The following is a 25079-nucleotide window of genomic DNA, read 5'->3' as shown; positions in this document are numbered from 1 at the left end:
AGCAAATGCCGGGTCGCACCCAGGAATTGGAAATGGGTCCGTCCTGGGTGCGACCCGGCTTTGGACCCTTTCAGACTGGCTTCCCAGGTTTGCCATCGGGGGGGCGGAGCCAGCATAGGAGGCAGGTGCAGTGGCAGCGCTGGAAATGACATCATATCCGGGTCGCTCCCTCTCTATACTGTGAACTGGGTAACACGTGCACACTGAGCCTGACCTGGTAATAACCCTTCTTTACTCTCAGGTTGAATTACCGGGTCAGGCGACCCGGGAATTCAGCAGTGACCTGTTCACACCGCACATCGACTCGTCTCGACCCGGCAATATACCAGGTCGATACCGGGTTATTTGTGCGGTGTGAACGGGGTATAAGTAATGGCAACTTGCAGCAAAGCAAGTACAGTAAATGGAAGTAAACGGAGGGAAACCCGTTCCTTATGGCGTATCCTGGGAGCCACGGTCACTTTGTAGCGTAGGAGGACGACTTAGAACACCCGTCACCCACAGAGCTTACATGGAGTGTTTTTATTCAGCTGTAGGAGAGAGGACGAGGTGGACTGAAAACGCCTTGCCTTCCCCCTCCTCCTCCTCTTTTTTTGACACATACTGTAGTATACATGATAAAGGATATACAAGTATTATTGTCCTTTAACTCAAATGAAGGTAGAAAGCACTTTGCAGATACATTATTAGTATTTTTGTTTGTTATTATTAAAGTGTTTTAAGTATATTATATAGCTCAGTAATAGAATTCCACATAAATAAATATACAGTGGCCCTATAAACACGGAGTACTTGTTAATGTTTTTAAACCTTTATGTTTCCATGTTACATGGGCAGAAAACAGAAGACACAGGTGAAAGGACAACACGTAGTGCTGTTAATTGACCATTACCTATAATGGAGAGGCCCTTGTCCGCAGCGTTGTACAAAGCCCAGAAATTAGGAGCCCAGTAGGCGTGACACAGGCCTCTCTTAAAGGGGAAAAGCCGAGAAAGGACCTGAGGAATCTGTTCCTACAAAATACAAATATACAGGGGAAATAAGAGCATAATACAGTTCCAGTGATCACAGATAATAGTCCCCATACACTGGCTGATTACACTTCACCGTTACATATGCAGATTTGTCTGTGTGCGGCTATATCTGACCAATCAGAACCAAGGAGGCCTCATAATGGTGAACTGACAGCATGGGATGGTTATAGGGCAGGTATGATACGTGCAGCAAAAGACAGATTCTGAGGTGGAGGAAAGCAAAAATAGGATTTTGGTACTTACCAGGTAAATCCTTTTCTTTGAATCCATAGGGGGCACTTGAGTACTCTTGGGATATGGACGGCTTCTGCAGGAAACAGGGCACTGAATATTTAAATTTAGAACACTCCACCCCTCCATATCCCAGAGTACCTCAGTGTTTTTTACTGAGCCGAACAGGAGCTATAGAGAGGTTGACAATGGAGTATTACATATAACATAACGGACAACAACGAAGTTGACACATAACGTTACTGACAACTAAACAGTTGACACCATAACCAGCACTTGATAATTTGAACCAGTCGGTGAGAATGTGTTACCATAAGATCCCCTGAACTTACCACAAACCAGGTATAACTGCTCTGGGTGGGCGTCCAGTGCCCCCTATGGATTCAAAGAAAAGGATTTACCTGGTAAGTACCAAAATCCTATTTTCTTTTTCATCCACTAGGGGTCACTGGAGTACTCTTGGGACGTACCAAAGCTTCCCCCGTGGGCGGGAGAGCTGTTTGGCACCTGTAACACTAGGCGGCCAAAGCTAGATGCTGATGCCGCAAACGTATCAAACTTGTAAAAGCGCACAAACGTGTGCACTGAAGACCATGTAGCCGCACGGCAAAGCTGCGTCGTAGAAGCTCCACGACCAGCTGCCCATGAAGTTCCCACAGAACGTGTGGAATGAGCTGTTACTGATGTAGGCGGCTGTAACCTAGCATTAAGGTAAGCCTGACGTATGGTCAGTTTTATCCATCTGGATAAGGTCTGCTTAGACGCTGGCCAACCCATCTTGGCAGCATCATAGAGAACAAACAATGGGGGTCATTCCGAGTTGTTCGCTCGGTAAATTTCTTCGCATCGCAGCGATTTTCCGCTTAGTGCGCATGCGCAATGTTCGCACTGCGACTGCGCCAAGTAAATTTGCTATGCAGTTAGGAATTTTACTCACGGCTTTTTCATCGTTCTGGTGATCGTAATGTGATTGACAGGAAGTGGGTGTTTCTGGGCGGAAACAGGCCGTTTTATGGGCGTGTGGGAAAAAACGCTACCGTTTCTGGGAAAAACGCGGGAGTGGCTGGAGAAACGGAGGAGTGTCTGGGCGAACGCTGGGTGTGTTTGTGACGTCAAACCAGGAACGACAAGCACTGAACTGATCGCACTGGCAGAGTAAGTCTCGAGCTACTCAGAAACTGCACAGAGATGTCTTTTCGCAATATTGCGAATCTTTCGTTCGCAATTTTAAGAAGCTAAGATTCACTCCCAGTAGGCGGCGGCTTAGCGTGTGTAAAGCTGCTAAAAGCAGCTTGCGAGCGAACAACTCGGAATGAGGGCCAACGTATCCGTCTTACGAACTGTAGACGTCCGGGATACATAAACGCGTAAAGCGCGTACCACATCCAGAGTTCCAGAATGTGCTGTTAACACAGGAACTACTATTGGCTGATTGATGTGAAAAGATGACACTACCTTTGGTAAGAAAGCGGGATTCGTCCGAAGTTCCGCTCTGTCATCATGAAACACCAAATACGGTGGCTTGCATGACAAGGCACCTAAATCTTAAACACGCCTTGCAGAAGCTAAGGCTAGAAGAAAAATTGTTTTCCAAGTGAGAAACTTTATATCCACTTGCTGTAAGGGTTCAAAATATGAAGACTGTAAGAAATCTAAAACCAGATTCAAGTCCCATGGCGCTGTAGGTGGAATGAATGGAGGCTGTACTCTGAGGACACCTTGCAGAAAAGTGTGTACCGACGGTAATAGAGCCAATCTTCCTTCGAAAATAAATTGACAACGCAGATACCTGCACCTTTAGTGTAGATAAACGCAGTCCTCCATCTAACCCCGTCTGGAGAAATAACAAAAGACGGGATAACTTGAAAGCTGATGTCGGAAACTTCCGAGCTTCACACCAACCTATATAAGCACGCCAAATTCTGTAATAATGAGCTGCCGTAACTGGCTTCCTAGCACGTAACATGGTTGGTATAACAGATTCCGGAATGCCCTCTCTTCTCAAGAGGGCGGTCTCAACAGCCACCCCGTCAAACGCAGCCGCGCTAAATCGGGGTAAAGGAACGGACCCTGTTGTAACAAGTCCGGACGTAGAGGGAGCGGCCAAGGATCGTCTGCGAGTAGTCCGTGGAGATCCGAGAACCAAGCTCTTCGAGGCCAATGAGGCGCCACTAGTATGACTGTGACGGACTCTCTTTTGATCCGTTTTAGCACTAGAGGGAGCAGCGGAAACGGTGGAAACAGATACACTAGGCTGTATGGCCACTCGATTGTGAGAGCATCCACCGCCACTGCCTTTGGATCTCTCGTTCTGGACACATACTGGAGTGTTTGGTGATTGTAGCGAGACGCCATCAGGTCCACCTGAGGGTAACCCCACCTGTGAACCAACATGTGAAACACCTCTGGATTTAATGCCCATTCTCCTGGATGAAAATCCCGACGGCTGAGATAATCCGCCTCCCAGTTGTCCACTCCCGGAATGAACACTGCCGACAATATCACCTGGTGATATTCTGCCCAATTGAGGATTCGAGCTACTTCCCGCATTGCCATGCGGCTTCTTGTTCCTCCTTGTTTGTTGATGTATGCGACTGCCGTCGCGTTGTCTGACTGCACCTGGACAGTCTGAGACCGAAGCATGTGTACTGCTTGTCGTAGCGCATTGTAAATTGCGCGGAGTTCCAGGAAAATTTATAGACAGCAATCTTTCGTGATCCGCCCAGAGACCCTGGAGTTGACAATTTTGAACTACAGCTCCCCAACCTCTGAGACTCGCGTCCGTCGTTAGAATTATCCAATTCCAGCCGCCGAATAGTTTCCCTGCGGTTAAATTGTGTTCCTTGAGCCACCAGAGTAGAGACACCCTTGCCCTTGGAGACAACCTCACCCTGTGGTGAATCTGCAGATGCGAGCCCGACCACTGTGCGAGCACATCCAGTTGAAAAGGACGTGAGTGAAATCTTCCGAACTGAAGCGCTTCGAAAGCTGCCACCATTGTTCCTAAAAGGCGAATGCACAAATGTACCGAGACAGTGCGTGGCTTGAGCACTAATTGTACCAGATGGTGAATAATCTGTACTTTTTGTTGTGGTAGGTAAATTCTTTGATTTACCGTATCGAGAATCATACCTAGGAATTGAAGGCGTTGAGACGGAATGAGATGTGATTTTTTGAAGTTGACAATCCAACCGTGGTGAACTAGTACATTGTACGTTAGCAGCGCATGTTGGAGAAGCATCTATTGAGACGGGGCTTTGATGAGCAGATCGTCTAAATACGGAACTATTGTCACTCCCAGGGATCTGAGATGAGCTATCATCACAGACATCACTTTGGTGAATACCCGAGGCGCTGACGATAGGCCAAACGGTAGAGCCTGAAACTGGTAATGGTTTTGGCGTATTGCAAACCGCAAGAACCTCTGATGAGGCTGCCAAATCGGAATGTGTAAGTATGCATCCTTGAGATCTAGCACAATCATGAATTCCTTTGGCTCTAAACTTGCAATCACTGAGCGCAGAGATTCCATCTTGAATCTGTAGTAAGTTACGTACCGATTGAGACCCTTTAAGTTCAATATTGGCCTGACGGAGCCATCCGGCTTCGATACCACAAACAGACTGGAATAATAACCCTGACCTTGTTGGTGTACAGGGACCGGAATCAAAACTGCTGAATTCAGCAGGGACTGAATGGCAATTTGCCGAACTGCCCTCTTGTCATCCGACAGAGGCAGTCCTGTCTTGAAAAACCGCAGTGGCGGAAGACAGTCGAACTCTATTTTGTAACCTCTTAACACTAAATTGCGGATCCACCCATCCGCGGATGTCTGGAACCACGCCAAATGGAACGTCTGAAGGCGTGTTCCCACAATCGGAGAACCGAGATGGGCTGGTAGCCCCTCATGCCACTGGCTTGTCGGTAACCTTAGCGTCCTGACGACTTGTGTTGGTTTGTTGGAAACCACGTCCACGACCACGTCTACCAGGCGTGGCTGTTCCTCTGCCACGTCCGCGAAAGGACTGAGGTCTAAAGGATTTGAACGAAGGTCCAGAGTACCTCCTTCTTGGTACCGGTGGAGGCAATGGTAAGAAAACCGACTTTCCTCCCGTAGCCTCAGAAATCCATGTGTCCAATTCAGGACCAAACAACTTCTTGCCATCGTAAGGCAACGCCTCTATACCTCGTTTGACCTCTGCCTCCGCTTGCCAAGAACGCAGCCAGAGTGCTCGTCGTGCCGTAACTAGCGACGATGAAATACGAGAAGTGAGCTGACAGACATTAGTAGAAGCTGTACAGAGATACTCCGCAGCCTCACACATTTGATCAGCAAGAAGTGTAAGGTGTTCGTCATGTAGGGCAGACTTGAGTTCTGTTATCCATACTATGAGCGCCTTAGTGACCCAGATACCAACCAGGCCAGGTCTCAGCAGCAATCCTGCTGGTAAATACATGGACTTTAGCATAGTTTCTATTTTGCGATCTGAAGGGTCTTTAAGCGTAGTAGCCGCTGGCACTGGTATGGTTAATTTCTTTGTAAGCTTCGACACTGACGAATCAACTATTGGTGGATTCTCCCATATACATGTCACCAAGTCTGGAAACGGGTAACTAGACTTAAATCTGCGAGGTATAGAAAACCGTTTACCTGGAGTCTGTCGTGTTTCTACTAACATCTTATTAAGAGACTCCGAAACAGGAAAACACATTGGAGTTCTCTGTCGTTTAGTAAATATGACCTGATCATTTGTGAGAGGCTCCTCAGTTTCTGTAAACTTGAGAGACTGACGCACTGCTCTGATGAGATTATCAATACCTGAGCTGTTAAAATCCTCACTGTCTGACTCCACTTCGCCCTCCTCACCCTCATCTTGTGCCATGAGGTCTGGCATGGAATCGTCAGAATGCAACATAGCAGAAACTGGTAAATCATAAGACATGAAATTTATCCTGTCTACCCAAAATGGATTTGGAGCTTTCGCAAGGCTGAGAGGCCTCCGGTAGTTCTGGCGGTCTCACCCTAGACTCAGATCTTGCCGTTTCCCGCTCTTGTCGAGCGGCGGTCAATTCTGATTGCAACCCAGCCAGTACATTGGCTAGCATTTCCCATGGAGGGTCCGGGGAGGAAATTGGCTTTAAAACCGGAGCAGAAATTGTATTCGGAACCGAATCTACAAAACATACTGTACATGTGGTAGATCCATCCGGTAACACACTGCTACAGACTTTGCAATGATGCTTTTTAATTTTCGCTGGTGCCTTACTCATTATGGCGACAGACAATACAATACACAAAAAACAGACACTTGGCCGACTCAGTAAAATAGTACGAAGGTGTCTCTATATATATATAGCTGGCCAAGTGCAGTACACGTGGCCAGTACTATGAAATGTGATCCCAAATTCCCACTAACACCCCTGCGCCTCCGGTGGAGTAGAGATGTAGTACTGGAACGTTCTGGAATCACAGCAGGAAGACACAGGGAGCATGGTTAAAATGGCTGCCATGCTTACACATATAATCATAGTGCAGGTTACCAGCCTTTAAACTGACATCTATATGAAAATCCTGTGTAATTAACCCTGCAGCCTTGCATACTGCTGTTGCTGCAGGTTATCCCCCCTCATGCCGCTGATTGCACCCTCCTCCCCCTGTATGCTCCGTTGCGGATGTAGTGCGGGCGGGCAGCGAGCAGCGTGTGGGGCCGCCAGCGGGAGCCGGGTAGCGGGACGCGCTGGGACCGACAGCGGGGAGCGCACCTTGAAGCGCTCTGAGCAGCGGCCGGAGCAGAGGTGGGGGCCGGAGCAGCGGCGGCGGGCGGGCGGTCTGTAGAGGGATCCCGGCGTCAGCGGTAAAGCAAACAATGTCCCCACACAGCGGGGCGGCAGCGGGAGCTGACCGCCCCGTTCAACATACCGTGACTCCTGCTGCTGTGGTGAGGCTCCGACGGGGCTTCTCTGCAAGCGCCGGCCAGCCTGTGCAGGAGATCTGTATGGCTGTGAGGGTGCTCATTCATTAAGGACCGACACGCCACAGCTGCTAATAGCAGCTTGCACTATCCCTGACCCTGCCTTTTGGAAGGGGGAAAGGGATGTGTATGAAAAAAGAAAAATATTCACTAGAAAAAATTAAAATATTCAAAAGAATTGTGGACCAAGCCACAGACCTGTTGCTACTTCGAGCACAGAAAAAACACTGAGGTACTCTGGGATATGGAGGGGTGGAGTGTTCTAAATTTAAATATTCAGTGCCCTGTTTCCTACGGAAGCCGTCCATATCCAAGAGTACTCCAGTGACCCCTAGTGGATGAAAAAGAAATAAGCAACTAACTGCACCTGGGCAAACCATACTGCCATGTAAGGGGGCAAATACATTATTATTTCTCTAACGTCCTAGTGGATGCTGGGGACTCCGTCAGGACCATGGGGAATAGCGGGCTCCGCAGGAGACAGGGCACATCTAAAAAAGCTTTTAGGTCACATGGTGCGTACTGGCTCCTCCCCCTATGACCCTCCTCCAAGCCTCAGTTAGGTTTTTGTGCCCGTCCGAGAAGGGTGCAATCTGGATGGCTCTCTTAAAGAGCTGTTTAGAAAAGTTTTTTTTAGGTTTTCATTCAGTGATTCCTGCTGGCAACAGGATCACTGCAACGAGGGACTTAGGGGAGAGATCTCCAACTCACCTGCGTGCAGGATGGATTGGGATCTTAGGCTACTGGACACTGAGCTCCAGAGGGAGTCGGAACACAGGTCAGCCTGGGGTTCGTCCCGGAGCCGCGCCGCCGATCCCCCTTACAGACGCTGAAGAAAGACGGCAGAACGGAGGTCCGGAAACAGGCGGCAGAAGACTTCACAGTCTTCATGAAGGTAGCGCACAGCACTGCAGCTGTGCGCCATTGTTGTCACACGGCTCACTGACATGGTCACGGAGGGTGCAGGGCGCTGCTGGGGGCGCCCTGGGCAGCAATATAAGTACCTATTTGGCAAAATAAATACATCACATATAGCCATTAAGGCTATATGTATGTATTTTAACCCAGGCCAGTTCTTAAAATACCGGGAGAAAAAGCCCGCCGAAAAGGGGGCGGAGCTTATTCTCCTCAGCACTCAGCGCCATTTTCCTGCACAGCTCCGCTGGTGAGGAAGGCTCCCAGGACTCTCCCCTGCACTGCACTACAGAAACAGGGTAAAACAGAGAGAAGGGGGCATAAATTGGCTATATATATTATATAAGAGCGCATATATAATAAACAACACCTTCTAGGGTTGTTTATATACATTATAGCGCTTTCTGGTGTGTGCTGGCAAACTCTCCCTCTGTCTCCCCAAAGGGCTAGGGGGTCCTGTCTTCAATTAGAGCATTCCCTGTGTGGCTGCTGTGTGTCGGTACGTGTGTGTCGACATGTTTGAGGACGATGTTGGTGTGGAGGCAGAGCAATTGCCGATGATGGTAATGTCACCCCCTAGGGAGTCGACACCTGAATGGATGGCTTTAGTTATGGAATTACGTGATAATGTCAGCACATTACAAAAGTCAGTTGACGAAATAAGACGCCCGGCAAACCAGTTAGTACCGGTCCAGGCGTCTCAGACACCGTCAGGGGCTGTAAAACGTCCTTTACCTCAGTCTGTCGACACGGGTACTGACACAGATGATTCTAGTGTCGACGGTGAAGAAACAAACGTATTTTCCAATAGGGCCACACGTTATATGATCACGGCAATGAAGGAGGCTTTGCAGATCTCTGATGCTGCTGGTACCTCAAAAAGGGGTATTATGTGGGGGGTGAAAAAACTGCCTGTATTTTTCCCAGAATCAGAGGAATTGAATGATGTGTGTGATAGAAAATTGCCAATTTCAAAGAAGTTATTGGCATTATACCCTTTCCCGCCAGAGGTTAGGGCGCGCTGGGAAACACCCCCTAGGGTGGATAAGGCGCTCACACGTTTATCAAAGCAGGTGGCGTTGCCGTCTCCTGATACGGCCGCCCTCAAGGATCCAGCAGATAGGAGGCTGGAAACTACACTGAAAAGTATATACACACATACTGGTGTTATACTGCGACCGGCAATAGCCTCAGCCTGGATGTGCAGTGCTGGGGTAGTGTGGTTGGATTCTCTGACTGAAAATATTGATACCCTGGATAGGGACAGTATTTTATTGACTCTAGAGCAATTAAAGGATGCTTTTCTTTATATGCGAGATGCTCAGAGGGATGTTTGTACTCTAGCATCAAGAGTAAGCGCAATGTCCATATCTGCTAGAAGAAGTTTATGGACGCGACAGTGGTCAGGTGATGCGGATTCCAAGAGGCATATGGAAGTATTGCCATACAAAGGAGAGGAATTGTTCGGGGTCGGTCTTTCGGACCTGGTGGCCACGGCAACTGCCGGCAAATCCACTTTTTTACCTCAGACTCCTTCCCAACAGAAAAAGACACCGTCTTTTCAGCCGCAGTCCTTTCGCTCCTATAAAAAGCGACCAAAAGGACAGTCTTATCTGCCGCGAGGCAGAGGAAAGGGTAAGAAAGGGCAGCAAGCAGCCCCTGCCCAGGAACAGAAGCCCGCCCCGGCTTCTACAAAACCATCAGCATGACGCTGGGGCTTTACAAGCGGACTTAGGAACGGTGGGGGGTCGGCTCAAGATTTTCAGCAATCAATGGGCTCACTCACAAGTGGACCCGTGGGTCCTGCAGATAATATCTCAGGGTTACATGCTGGAGTTCGAAAGGTCTCCTCCTCGCCGGTTCCTAAAGTCTGCTTTACCAACGTCTCCTTCAGAAAGGACGTTGGTTTTGGAAGCCATTCACAAGCTGTTTTCACAGCAGGTGATAGTCAAGGTACCCCTCCTACAACAAGGAAAAGGGTATTATTCCACACTATTTGTGGTACCGAAACCGGACGGTTCGGTAAGGCCTATTCTAAATCTGAAATCTTTAAATCTGTACATACAGAAATTCAAGTTCAAGATGGAGTCACTCAGAGCAGTGATAGCGAATCTGGAAGAAGGAGACTTTATGGTGTCCTTGGACATAAAAGATGCTTATCTACATGTCCCAATTTACCCCTCACACCAAGGGTATCTCAGGTTCGTGATACAAGACTGTCATTATCAGTTTCAAACGCTGCCGTTTGGTTTGTCCACGGCTCCTCGGGTCTTTACCAAGGTAATGACCGAAATGATGGTTCTTCTACGAAGAAAAGGCGTATTCATTATCCCGTACTTGGACGATCTCCTGATAAGGGCAAAGTCCAGAGAACAGCTGGAAGCCAGTGTGGCACTAACACAAGTAGTGCTTCGGCAACACGGGTGGATTCTAAATCTTCCAAAATCTCAATTGACCCCGACAACACATCTGCTGTTCTTGGGCATGATTCTGGACACGGTTCAGAAAAAGGTATTTCTCCCGGAGGAGATAGCAAGGGAGTTATCCGAACTTGTCAGGAACCTCCTAAAACCAGGAACTGTGTCAGTACATCAATGCACAAGAGTCCGGGGAAAGATGGTGGCTTCGTACGAAGCGATTCCTTTCGGCAGATTCCATGCACGGACATTTCAGTGGGATCTGCTGGACAAATGGTCCGGATCGCATCTGCACATGCATCAGAGGATAACATTGTCACCGAGAACAAGATTGTCTCTCCTGTGGTGGTTGCAGACGGCCCATCTGTTAGTGGGCCGCAGATTCGGCATACAGGACTGGGTCCTGGTGACTACGGATGCCAGCCTACGAGGTTGGGGAGCAGTCACAAAGGGAAGACACTTCCAGGGCGTGTGGTCAATCCTGAAAAAGTCTCTTCACATAAATATACTGGAGCTAAGAGCGATATACAATGCTCTAAGCCAAGCAAGACTTCTGCTTCAGGGTCAGCCAGTGCTGATCCAGTCCGACAACATCACGGCAGTCGCCCACGTAAACAGACAAGGCGGCACGAGAAGCAGGAGTGCAATGACAGAAACTGCAAGGATTCTACGCTGGGCGGAGAATCATGTCATAGCACTGTCAGCAGTGTTCATCCCGGGAGTGGACAACTGGGAAGCAGACTTCCTCAGCAGACACGATCTGCACCCGGGAGAGTGGGGACTTCATCCAGAAGTCTTCCACATGATTGTGAACCGTTGGGAAAAAACCAAAAGGTGGACATGATGGCGTCTCGCCTCAACAAAAAACTGGACAGGTATTGCGCCAGGTCAAGAGACCCACAGGCAATAGCTGTGGACGCTCTGGTAACACCGTGGGTGTACCAGTCAGTGTATGTGTTCCCTCCTCTGCCTCTCATACCAAAGGTACTGAGAATCATACGGAAAAGAGGAGTAAGAACAATACTGGTAGCTCCAGACTGGCCAAGAAGAACTTGGTATCCGGAACTTCAAGAGATGCTCATGGAGGATCCGTGGCCTCTACCTCTAAGAAGGGATCTGCTTCAGCAGGGACCTTGTATGTTCCAAGACTTACCGCGACTGCGTTTGACGGCATGGCGGTTGAACGCCGGATTCTAAAAGAAAAGGGCATTCCTTAGGAAGTTATTCCTACTTTAATTAAAGCCAGGAAAGATGTGACCGTACAACATTATCACCGCATTTGGAGAAAATATGTTGCGTGGTGTGAGGCCAAGAAGGCCCCAACGGAAGAATTTCAATTAGGTCGATTCTTACATTTCCTGCAAGCAGGATTGTCTATGGGCCTCAAATTGGGGTCCATTAAAGTTCAAATTTCGGCCTTATCAATTTTCTTCCAGAAAGAATTGGCGTCAGTGCCTGAAGTACAAACTTTTGTAAAAGGTGTACTACATATACAACCCCCAATAGTGCCTCCAGTGGCACCGTGGGATTTGAATGTGGTTTTAAATTTTCTCAAATCTCATTGGTTTGAGCCTTTAAAATCGGTAGATTTAAAATACCTTACATGGAAGGTAACCATGCTATTGGCCCTGGCTTCAGCCAGGAGAGTTTCAGAATTGGCGGCTTTATCGTACAAAAGCCCATATCTGATTTTCCATTCGGACAGGGCAGAATTGCGGACACGTCCTCAATTTCTCCCTAAGGTGGTTTCGGCTTTTCACTTGAACCAGCCTATTGTGGTGCCTGCGGCTACTAGCGACTTGGAGGACTCCAAGTTACTGGACGTTGTCAGAGCATTGAAAATATATATTTCAAGGACAGCTGGAGTCAGAAATTCTGACTCGTTTATTTTGTATGCACCCAACAAGATGGGTGCTCCTGCGTCTAAACAGACGATTGCACGTTGGATCTGTAGCACAATCCAACTTGCACATTCTGTGGCAGGCGTGCCACAGCCTAAATCTGTAAAGGCCCACTCCACTAGGAAAGTGGGCGCATCTTGGGCGGCTGCCCGAGGGGTCTCGGCATTGCAACTTTGCCGAGCAGCTACGTGGTCAGGGGAGAACACGTTTGTAAAATTTTACAAATTTGATACTCTGGCTAAGGAGGACCTGGAGTTCTCTCATTCGGTGCTGCAGAGTCATCCGCACTCTCCCGCCCGTTTGGGAGCTTTGGTATAATCCCCATGGTCCTGACGGAGTCCCCAGCATCCACTAGGACGTTAGAGAAAATAAGAATTTACTTACCGATAATTCTATTTCTCATAGTCCGTAGTGGATGCTGGGCGCCCATCCCAAGTGCGGATTGTCTGCAATATTTGTACATAGTTATTGTTACAAAAATCGGGTTATTATTGTTGTGAGCCATCTTTTTAGAGGCTACTTAGTTTTGTTATCATACTGTTAACTGGGTTCAGATCACAAGTTGTATGGTGTGATTGGTGTGGCTGGTATGAGTCTTACCCGGGATTCAAGATCCTTCCTTATTGTGTACGCTCGTCCGGGCACAGTACCTAACTGAGGCTTGGAGGAGGGTCATAGGGGGAGGAGCCAGTACGCACCATGTGACCTAAAAGCTTTTTTAGATGTGCCCTGTCTCCTGCGGAGCCCGCTATTCCCCATGGTCCTGACGGAGTCCCCAGCATCCACTACGGACTATGAGAAATAGAATTATCGGTAAGTAAATTCTTATTTTTTGCATGCAGGGTACTGGCTGCTTCTGCATGTAGCCCACAGATACCGGGCAGCTTTATTCTTATACAGAAATTCAGATCTGAGCTTGACAGCCATCCCACATCTAACTCTTAAAAAGGTTACATCTACCCCTCCCACATCTTTCTTTGCCTATATTACATCTGCCCCTCCCACGTCTAACCCTCTCTGCCCGACTTACATCTGCCCCTCCCACATCTCTCTGCCTATCTTACATCCGCCCCTTCCATGTCTATCCCTCTCTGCCCATCTTACAATCTGCCCCTCCCACATCTCTCTCTGCCCATCTTACATCTGCCCCTGCCACATCTAACGTTCTCTGCCCATCTTACATTCGCTCCTTCCACGTCTATCTCTCTCTGCCCAACTTACATCAGCCACTTCCACATCTAACTCTCTCTGCCCATCTTACATCTGCCCCTCCCACATCTAACTCTCTCAGCCCATCTTACATCTGCCCCTCCCACATCTAATGCTCTCTGCCCATTTACATCTGCCCCTCCCACATCTAACTCTCTGCCTATCTGACATCTGCCCCTCCCACATCTAACTCTCTCTGCCTATCTGACATCTGCCCCTCCCACATCTAACTCTCTCTGCCTATCTGACATTTGCCCCTCCCACATCTAACTCTCTCTGCCCATATCACATCTGCCCCTCCCACATCTAACTCTCTCTGCCCATCTTACATCCGCCCCTCCCACATCTAACTCTCTCTGCCCATATCACATCTGCCCCTCCCACATCTAACTCTCTCTGCCCATCTTACATCCGCCCCTCCCACATCTAACTCTCTCTGCCCATCTTACATCCGCCCCTCCCACATCTCTCTCTGCCAGACATCTGCCCCTCCCACATCTAACACTCTCTGCCCATCTTACATCTGCTCCTCCCACATCTAACGCTCTCTGCCCATATCACATCTGCCCCTCCCACATCTGTCTGCCCATCTTACATCCGCCCTCCCACATTTCTCTCTGCCCATCTTACATCTGCCCCTCCCAAGTCTAACCCTCTCTCAGACGAGAAGACCTCCAGCTGCCAGGATGGATAAATGCAGTTTTTTTTTGCATGGATCTCTGAACTTCGCAAGGAAAGCCTGTATTCTGCCATCAGCCAGTGCAAACTCCTCCTGCACGAATGCCGCTGACCTTGCTTCATAAAATTATTTTGCAGAAAACAAAGCGCACGTGCATAAATTGGGGAGCAGAACATTACACGAGAGAGATTTTTGTGCTGCGTTTCTGCTGTATTCCGCTTTATAAATTATCTAGACCCTGGGCATAGTGCAGAGAAGCCCTGACATGGGCAAGAATGGTAGAGACCATAAAGTGCCCCTACACTGGCAAATCCAGAAGAGCAGCGTAGCAAGTTCCAAACAATGCCGAATATATTTTATATATATCATTTTATGAAATTGTCCTTTTAGAACACCTGTCCCAAAAGTGTGACTGTGAAAAATAAAACTGAACAAACCATATACACAAACGGTCCAAAGGAGACAGCAAACACCAGTAATACTATGACGGCCAAATAGATGAATCGCAGGAGGCTGAAACTTCTCCAGCGCAAAGATCCATCTGCGGACAAGAAACATGGTATAATTCCAAACGGAACCTTATTCAGGTACATAAAGGATCTACAAGCTCCTGTAACACACTGTCTGTGGGGCCCATACTGTAACATCTATTAGAAGACAGACCTGTGTGATTCCCCGTGAAGCAGTAGGACCGCAGCAAGTAGATGCCGTAAGCTGGAGCCACGTACAGGTAGATGTGTTTGAAGTTCAGCAGCACGGCGAAGAGAAGGGCGCTCTCCAGGTGTCTCCTCTGCCGGGAAAGAACAGTCAGCAGAGCAGTCTTTGATGAGGTTACAGCAAACCAATTACTGTATACACCCCCGGAATGCTTTAGACTTTTGGGTTCCCTGTTTTCTGTTGCCCCCCCCTCCCAATCCACCCCCCATAAGCTTGGTGCCCAAGACATTTAAATATTAATGCTACCTTTTGCTAAACTGCCGGTGGCATTCCCCTCCACATCCCTTGGTGATACAGGGGTCTATTTACTAAGCTTTTGATGGAGATAAAGTGGACGGAGGTCAAGTACCAGCCAATCCGCTCCTGTTATTTTAATAAAGAACAGCCTGTGACATGGCCGTAATGAGCTGATTGGTTGGTACTTTGGGGTTTATTCATGAAGCAGTGAAAAGAGTGGAGAAGTGAGCCAGTGGAGAAGTTGCCCATGGCAACCAATCAGCTGCTCTGTATGATTTAATACTATGCAAATTATAAATGTCACTTCAATGCTGATTGGTTCTTCTCCACTGGCTCACTTCTCCACATTTTTCACTGCTTCATGAATAGGCCCCTTTATCTCCGTCTACTTTATCTCCATCCAAGGCTAAGTAAACAGACCCCTAAGTCCGCCTGCATGTTTAACACCACCAAGTAGCAGCAATTAATTCCCTTGTGTGTGCCTACGCATTAGATTTAATATTTACATATATATAAGGTTTACGATGAACTCCTCTTTCTCTGAATCGTAACCATCACACTCACCTGATACAGGCGGGCGATGGACAGGAGCATGATGCCAGAGAGGAAACCATTGTACTGGAAGTGGATATCTATGAGTTCACTAAGGATGTCAAAAAGCGTGGCCAGGAATGGCTCATACAGCGGGAACCGGCATATGAGCAGAACAGACTGTCCGCCAATACTTACCCGAATTCAAAGTGTCTCGGTTACGGACTGTAGCACCGGGAAGCGTTTCTGGCCATTGTGTCCTGTAGGCTCCCTTTATTCTATATATTATGCCTGGCCACAGCTTTATCACCTGTGTGATATCTATAGGGGGAAGGGGAATTTTAGCAAAGCTTTGAAAGTGGACAAATGTGGTGTTACCCACCAATCAAATCCCATTTACTGGATCTAGTATATTCTATAAAATAATAGCTAGAGTCTGATTGGATGTTATGAGTAACACCTCCACTTTGTAGTTTTGATTCATCTCCCCCATAGTAAACAATTCTATTAATTAAAAATAAATCCATTCCTAAATCCTTTTTAAATAGTAGAGGATGTGCCCCTGCTGGAAATGAGTCCCGTCTCCCCAACTCCCCCCCCCCCCCCCCCCCCCTTCTTCCCAAGACCCCAGGATAAGCGCTTTTATACAAGTGATGGACATCCAGGCTGCTGGATAACATCTAGAATATCAGATGATGCGTTATTCCTTACTGCCTAGGTAATACTAAACTGATGACATCAGAGTTCAACATTTACAGATCTCGCTTACACCTTTATCATACATACTGTGTAAACCACTTGTGTATTATACCATGGCATAAACATGATGGCATTCATAATACATGTGGATCCACGAAGACTGTATATTCATTCTATGACAACACTTGGGTTGGGTATAATAGGACGACATGCTTAGAATGTTGGCACTGATATTTCGTCCTAAAACTAATGCGAACTGCATCCTCACCCTAACTGTGGCCCAAACCTAGCTGTGGCTCAACCCTAACGGCGGCCCAACCCTAACGGTGGCCCAACCCTAACGGTGGCCCAACCCTAACGGTGGCCCAACCCTAACTGTGGCCCAACCCTAACTGTACTGAGGCCCAACCCTAACCGCAGCCTAATCCTAATTGTAGCCTAACCCTAACTGCATATGTTAACATTCTGGATGTCAACATGTCACCTGTCAACAATCTAAACATGTAAATATTCTGAATGCTGACATCCTGACTGTAACTCCCTCTACTCACTCCCATCTTTCTTGAGTTATGAGAGCTTAACAGCTTTGGGGTGATTCACGTCTGTGCAGTGCTGCATATCGCCTGGAATTATGAGAGAGCAATATGGCTCATTCTCCACGTGCACCACCGTTAGGATACAAGGCAAAATGAACAATGTTGCGGTCACGATGTGCCACGGTTGCGAGCATTCCAAGGCCATTCTGACTGCACATCGCACGGAATAGAATCATCCCCCCAGTGTTGGGACTGCCACAAGTCTACTAATTAGGAGGAGCAGGATGGTTAGAGGTCTGCTTTAAGATGTTGCATGTGCTGTCCCAGAGTACACTGCAGGCTCTACAGTACCATCCATTACAGTGTCTGAAAGGCTCCTTGTGGTGTTCATATAACGAAGTGCCAACACTGCAAGACTCCATTACAGCTTAGTCCCCGTACAGTATAGCAGTAACACATAGGGAACACATGTGACCTTGGCTCTGGGAAAAAGCGATAACACAAAATACCCAATTTCCTAGAAACCAAGCTGAAACCATTCTTATGACAGGTGCCCAGGTTCTGTATTAATATTAAGGAGCTGCAGATTGATTGGTTAATAAAACTCAGGAGTAGGACAAGAGAAGTATGTACTGAAAGCGAGAGAGCGGCCTGGCCCGGATCCCAGTGTCAGCCCCTCTGTGTACAGCGCTGGATAGATACACGGGTAACAAAGAACAGACTCTGCACATATGCAGCAAACGGAAAGGATACGATCTACGATGAGTAAGCCGAAGTTCCAGAGCAGCAGGACAGCGAGGATAAAAGCCGGTTTCTCCAGAAGATCCCGCCGATCCTTCCTGCCATCCACACACAGGCAGCACCTGCACACACAGAACGGGCGCAAGCAGATTACTGAGCGCTGTAACTGCTGTTATGACATCCACAAAACAAACACAGTTATACCCGGTCATCTGCCCGGCCCCAAATTCCTGTGTGCAACCAGCATTATACTGGTCATATACCCCCAGCCCCAATCCCCTGTGTGCAACCAGCATTATACTGGTCATATACCCCCAGCCCCAAACCCCTGGGTGCAATCACCATTATACTGGTCATATACCAAGCCCCAAACCCCTGGGTGCAATCACCATTATACTGGTCATATACCAAGCCCCAAACCCCTGGGTGCAATCACCATTATACTGGTCATATACCAAGCCCCAAACCCCTGGGTGCAATCACCATTATACTGGTCATATACCAAGCCCCAAACCCCTGGGTGCAATCACCATTATACTGGTCATTTATACAGCCCCAAACCCCTGGGTGCAATCACCATTATACTGGTCATATACCAAGCCCCAAACCCCTGGGTGCAATCACCATTATACTGGTCATTTATACAGCCCCAAACCCCTGGGTGCAATCACCATTATACTGGTCATTTATACAGCCCCAAACCCCTGGGTGCAATCACCATTATACTGGTCATCTAGCCAGTCCCAAACCCCTGGGTATAATCACCATTATACTGGTCATATACCCCAGCCCCAAAACCCTGTGTGCAATCACCATTATATTGGTCATATACCCCAGCCCCAAACCCCTGGGTGCAATCACCATTATACTGGTCATATACCCCACCCTTAAACCCCTGGGTGCAATCACCATTATACTGGTCATATACCCCAGCCCCAAACCCCTGGGTGCAATCACCATTATACTGGTCATCTACCCCAGCCCCAAACCCCTGGGTGCAATCACCATTATACTGGTCATATACCCCAGCCCCAAACCCCTGGGTGCAATCACCATTATATCTACCCCAGGCCCAAACCTCCGGGTGCAATCACCATTATATTGATCATCCACCCCAGCCCCAAACCCCTGGGTGCAATCACCATTATACTGGTCATCTACCCCAGCCCCAAACCCCTGGGTGCAATCACCATTATACTGGTCATCTACCCCAGCCCCAAACCCCTGGGTGCAATCACCATTATACTGGTCATATACCCCAGCCCCAAGCCCCTGGGTGCAATCACCATTATATCTACCCCAGGCCCAAACCTCCGGGTGCAATCACCATTATATTGATCATCCACCCCAGCCCCAAACCCCTGGGTGCAATCACCATTATACTGGTCATCTACCCCAGCCCCAAACCTCCGGGTGCAATCACCATTATACTGGTCATTTATCCAGCCCCAAACCCCTGGGTGCAATCACCATTATACTGGTCATCTACCCCAGGCCCAAACCTCCGGGTGCAATCACCATTATATTGATCATCTACCCCAGCCCCAAACCCCTGGGTGCAATCACCATTATACTGGTCATCTACCCCAGCCCCAAACCCCTGGGTGCAATCACCATTATACTGGTCATCTACCCTGCCCCAAACCCCTGGGTGTAATCACCATTATACTGGTCATATACCCTGCCCCAAACCCCTGGGTGCAATCAGCATTATCCTGGTCCCAAGAAGGGTTCCGGGATAAGAACTTCAGACAAGGAGCATAGAGGAACAGCAATGGTGTAATAAAACTACTTTAAACATCACTTATGAAATTACCATGTGAAACTGGATTACGGCACCAGATAAGCCCAGCCAGTACCAGGAACGCTATAAACACATATACAGGCTGGGGGCTGCTTACTGTCTGACTGCGTAGAAGAAGAGGAGATCGCTGAGGATCACAGAGAACCTCTGGAACAGGACAGTTGCTTGGCTGGCGTAATACAGGTTCTCTACTTTCAGCATTTCTGGATCAAAGTACTGAGCCACATGGGACAGGACATACTCAAACCAAGCGAAGAATGGGGGGTAATCCAACGTCCATTCAGAGGTCACCTGGGCACCAGCAATTATTACAAAGCATAATTACTTATTCAGAAATGATGACCTAATACAATGTAAATGAAAACAAACTCATCAGTATTGTACTTGTCTTGTCTATGCCTGTACGGATCACACAACATTATTTGAACTAGTGTTCATTCTAGCACCCTGCACCTTTCAGTATACGTGCAGTTCCTCTTTCCTGCCTGAGGTGTCGCTCTCTGCTATGGAGCTTCTCAGCACATTCTGGTCTGTATTTTAGTGCTGAGATACAGAGCAGAGTGTTCTGAGAAACACCAGAGCAGAGAGCGACACCCCAGGCAGGAAAGAGGAACTGCACCTATACTGAAAGGTGCAGGGTGCTAGAATGAACACTACATTATTTGAACTAAAACATAATTACATATCTCAACAAAGATAACAAATAAACCAAGAAAGAATAAAATAATGCTATAAATAGCTAAGAAAAATTGAATTATTACAAATAATAATAACCCTTTATAGAGTACCTTTCTCCCAACGGTATCCAGTATTTAGGTCGACCACTATTGGTCGACATGCATTAGATCGAAGTGGTCACTAGGTCGACGTGACAAAGATCAACACATGAAAAGGTCTACATGAGGTTTTTCAAATTTTTTTAACTTTTTCAGCTTTACGATCCACGTGAACTACGATTGGGAATAGTAACCTGTGTCGAGCGCAGCGGTAGCGGAGAGAGGCACCTTGCCCGAAGCATAGCGAGCCATGCGAGGGGACACGGTGCACTAATTGGGGTTCCCGGTCACTTTACGAAGAAAACAACACCCAAAATGTATTAAAATGGTCGACCTAGTTACTGTTGACCCAACGATCCACTCCCCTCCAAACTTGAATGAAGGCTCTTTATATATTTTGGCCAAAACAGCGTCATGGCACCAGTCTTGCTGGATTTCAGCTCGCACCCCTGGTGAGTTGTGAGCAGTAATCCACTAGTCGGAATACACAGCGCGCTGAATTGAATAGCAGCTGGACCTCCTTCTAGGCGCTATTCAATTCACGTTCAATTGCATCAACCCCACAGTGTGGAAGGTACATGTTATTGTACCTTCCAAAACAAACATCTAAAAACTAAAGGGTTGGTTTTGGATGGCATTACTTTTTAATGCCAAGGGCAGACACCCGATATTTTACTACACGGCGGGTGGCCATGCTTTACTTGCCTTGGCAACAGTATAGTATGGGGCAGAAATAACCCTTTTGGATTGCTCCTTAGAGATAAACATTTAACAAAAAAAACAAGCAACTGGGCATTTCCACTTCAAAAATACGGATGTGAGGTTTATCGGTAATTATGCTAGGCAATTTTGACCCTAAATGTCTGTAACAATTATCTATCAAAGATGTTCCAAGTGAGATACAACACTAACATAGTAACTAAGGTTGAAAAAAAAGACAATTGTCATTCGAGTTCAACCTATTTGTAGTCTCCTATGCAGTCTTATTATAGGACTAGTTATTTTTACGTTAGGACTAGTTATATTAACTATAATGCGTGCCTACGCACCATAACCCTGAATATTTTTATCCAATAGGAATTTATCTAACCCATTCTTAAAGGTGTTGACTGAGTCTGCCATTATTACTCTCTCAGGCAGGGAATTCCAAACACGTATTGTCCTTACTGTGAAAAAACCTTTTCGCCTCAATGTGCGGAAACTCCTCTCCTCTAACCTAAGCGAGTGACCACGTGTCCTCTGTGCTGATCTTATAGAAAACAGGTCCCTCCCAAGCTCTGTGTATTGACCCCTTATATATATTGTAGATGTTGATCATGCCCCCTCTTAGTCTCCTCTTTTCCAATGTAAACATGCCTAGCCTTGCAAGCCATTCCTCGTATTCCAGCGTCTTCATGCCCTTGATTAGTTTGGTCGCCCGTCTCTGAACCTTTTCTAACTCCAGTGATCTAGGAGAAACTCAACCTCACCAGTGACTGGATCAATTATGTTCCACTGGACACAGAATGGAAATTAAACATGAGCTGCAGCATTGAAGAGGGTCAGGGGGTGAATTTATCCCAAACCACCAGGCATGGGAGTCCTACCATTCTGCTGATCCAGGAGAAGGTGGATTTATCTTGCAAAGCAAACAGAGTTCATGGCAACATACAGTACAACCATTAAAACAAGGGTACCTACCTCATAGTACCACCTGGATATGGGCAGACTGTGGGTGATTGCCAGCCAATTCCGGTGCACTTCAAAGTCTGTTGAGTGACTAGAATTTAAAATGACAGATTAGTAATTTGCCCCTTTTAACAAAATAAAAAGACATTTACCATGTTCTAATATACACCAACACTCTAAAACATATTGTCGCCTGCATATCTGCGATGAATAGCTAATAAATGGCTGTTGCCATTGGGCCTCATTTACATAGCGCAAAAGACTCATTGGCAGTGCTGCGCACCTTGATTTGCGCAAATTTCTGGCAAAGTATGCGAGGTCACGAAGAGGAGACAAAGTTCTGTCCTGGCCAGTGGGGACGGGATCAACGCCAGTTCTTAAAATAACTTCTTTTAAATGCAGTCCCGATGTGGCCTCACTCTCAGGATTATAAGAGACTACACAGAGCAGTATATTAGTAACTAGTAAATGGACCAAACCCCTGCTCCGCCCATGGGAAACTTGGGATCCGGTCTCTAGGTCGACAGTAACTAGGTCGACGGGGTTTCTAGGTCGACATGTTCTAGGTTGACAGGTCAAATGGTCGACATGAGTTTTTCACGATTTTTTTCTTTTTTTTTTATCTTTTCATACTTAACGATCCACGTGGACTACAATTGGAACGGTAACCTGTGGCGAGCAAAGCGAGGCACCTTGCCCAAAGTTTGCTCGCCATGCGAGGGGACCCAGTGCACTAATTGGGGTTCCCGGTCACTCTACGAAGAAACCGACACCCAAAAAAATTAAAAACTCATGTCGACCTTTTGACCTGTCAACCTAGACCATGTCGACCTAGTTAATATCTACCTTCCATACCACACCCGGGAAACTTTGGGGTGGGATCACGCGCAAAGGTCTGCACAGGGGCGGGGCCTGGCTGTGTGAGCGCGACCAGAGGGCAGGTTACAGAAACTATATCAGACAAGCTGCAGCCCTCTACACAACTATGATAACAACATGGCCACCAGTGATCATATTTATATCATAGATGGTGCTGCATGGGCAGGTTATTAAATGTTGCCCCTTCTTGGGGCAAATGTCTAGTTTTGAAACAGTATGCTGTTAAATCTTTAAAAAACAAAAAAGGGACAGAAATAGGTAAAATATGCAACCAGCAACTGTATCAGGTGTAGATGGAAACATCTACTGTGTATTACACTGACCGAATCCGAAGAGGTTGTAGAAATTATCCCTGGTTTTTTTAATACAGTGTTTTTAGTGCCATTTGAGTTATAATTCCAGTGTAAATATAAATTGCATTACAAATGTCAGTATACAGAATAACAACTGTAAGTACGGTATACTGAAGAGTAAGCAGCTCGGCTAAATGCAACGGCTGGAGGGAGAATAGGTGTCGGTATGCCGGGTGACGGGATTCTGGCGTCGGTATACTGTGCACCGGGATCCCAGCAGCCGACATACTGAATACCACCTGTTTGCATAGTACATGGGATAGCTTCCATCCAAAGTCTCTCACATTGTGGCAGATGTATTAAGCCTGGAGCAGCGATAAAGCAGTGATAAATGCAAGGTGATAACTCACCAGCCAATCAGCTCTTAACTGTAAATTTACATATTGCAGCTGATTGGCTGATGCATTATCACCTTGAACTTATCATTGCTTTATCACTTCTCCAGGCTTAATACCTCTGCCCCATGGAAGAGCTTCCCCGTCTCCATCTACCACTCCCAGCCAACCAATCAGCAACAGCTGCTAGCAAAATACATCCAGCATCTCCCAGGCCCTTGTAGAACTAGAAGTCCCAGCTTATGAGTGTCAGCTGTTTGCAGAATAAAGAGATTACATCTAGAATCTCCCAAGCCCTTGTGGAACTACAAGTCCCAGCCTGCAGACACTTTGTGTGCGAGCTGCTGGCATAATATGGAGAGACAGCCTGCACCGCTCCGGCCCTTGTGGGACTATAAGTACCAGCTTGCCCAGACACCGCTGGATAGCAGGGTATGCTGATGCCTGTGGTTCCCCAAGAGCTGCAAGCCTTAGATCCACCCTTTCCCTGTTATCATGCCTTGATAAGGTTACAGGAGAGAATATGGTGTGGTTCTTACTAAGCGGGTATAAGGAGACATTTCAGCAAAGACACCCCTACGGCCAGTGTCACAAACCAGCCTCCATTCCCAGCATCCTGGCTCCGGGGGGCGCTCTCCACGTTACCCCTTCTGGGGGCCGCCATCTTGCTGCACCCGGAAGACAAGGCGCTGTATGATGTCACGACGACTGACAGGTGGGCGTGGCCTGCTAGCGGCTGTGCTGCAGCCCTGAGGAGGAGGAGGAGGGTATAGTAGTATATATGCTGACAGACAGGGAGCTGTATGGTCAGTGTTCTGTCATATGCTAGAAAGTGGGTGATATGTAGGGGAGCCACGGACTGGATGGGAAGGGGGCAGTGACATGGAGGTGGGAGTGAGGGGGGGGGGGGGGGGGTTGCACTGGGCTGATTGAGGGGGGACATTAACTGGCTGGGTAGCTTCTTGCTGAGGAGCAGTTAGTTGGGGGCAGTGGGTTGGTTGGTTGGGGGTTGTAAGAGCCTAGGGCAGGGATGGGGAACCCTAGGCCCTCCAGCTGTTGTTGAACTACACATACCAGCATGCCTTCCTACAGTTTTGCTATTCGACCATGCTAAAACTGTTGCAGGGCATGCTGGGATGTGTAGTTCAACATCAGCTGGAGGGCCGAAGGTTCCCCATCCCTGGCCTAGGGGATACACTGGGTTGGCCGGTCAGTGATGCTGGGATAGGGGGGTCAGTGAGATGCTGAGGACACTGGGCATACTTGCCTACCTGACCCTCTCCATGAGGGAGAAAATCCTCTGTTCCTGGTAGAGATGAGCGCCTGAAATTTTTCGGGTTTTGTGTTTTGGTTTTGGGTTCGGTTCCGCGGCCGTGTTTTGGGTTCGAACGCGTTTTGGCAAAACCTCACCGAATTTTTTTTGTCGGATTCGGGTGTGTTTTGGA

The 25079-nt window shown here is 47.7% G+C and overlaps 1 protein-coding gene across 3 annotated transcripts in view; it reads right to left on the bottom strand.

Annotated features, from left to right (window-relative positions):
• ALG8 (ALG8 alpha-1,3-glucosyltransferase) overlaps positions 1 to 24374 on the bottom strand; it is a 41434-nt gene extending 17060 nt beyond the window's left edge. For 2 of the 3 annotated variants that reach the window (XM_063951308.1, XM_063951309.1), the window contains exons 1-8: positions 24174 to 24374; positions 22080 to 22158; positions 19721 to 19914; positions 17832 to 17941; positions 15877 to 15944; positions 15022 to 15148; positions 14796 to 14899; positions 893 to 1013 (exon numbers count right to left, since the gene is read on the bottom strand). In XM_063951308.1, coding sequence (XP_063807378.1) covers positions 893 to 1013; positions 14796 to 14899; positions 15022 to 15148; positions 15877 to 15944; positions 17832 to 17941; positions 19721 to 19914; positions 22080 to 22158; positions 24174 to 24298 — 928 coding nt within the window. In that variant the 5' untranslated portion in view covers positions 24299 to 24374. Of the gene's footprint in view, positions 1 to 892; positions 1014 to 14795; positions 14900 to 15021; positions 15149 to 15876; positions 15945 to 17831; positions 17942 to 19720; positions 19967 to 22079; positions 22159 to 24173 lie in introns of those variants that run through there. The other variant, XM_063951310.1, reaches the window with a different exon arrangement.
• Between the last annotated feature and the right edge of the window lie 705 nt (positions 24375 to 25079).

The sequence above is a fragment of the Pseudophryne corroboree genome, chromosome 2, assembly GCF_028390025.1.
Source record: "Pseudophryne corroboree isolate aPseCor3 chromosome 2, aPseCor3.hap2, whole genome shotgun sequence".
Classification (NCBI taxonomy): Eukaryota; Metazoa; Chordata; class Amphibia; order Anura; family Myobatrachidae; genus Pseudophryne; species Pseudophryne corroboree.
Note: the sequence above shows the minus strand (reverse complement) of the source record. Positions and strands in the feature narration are given on the sequence as shown.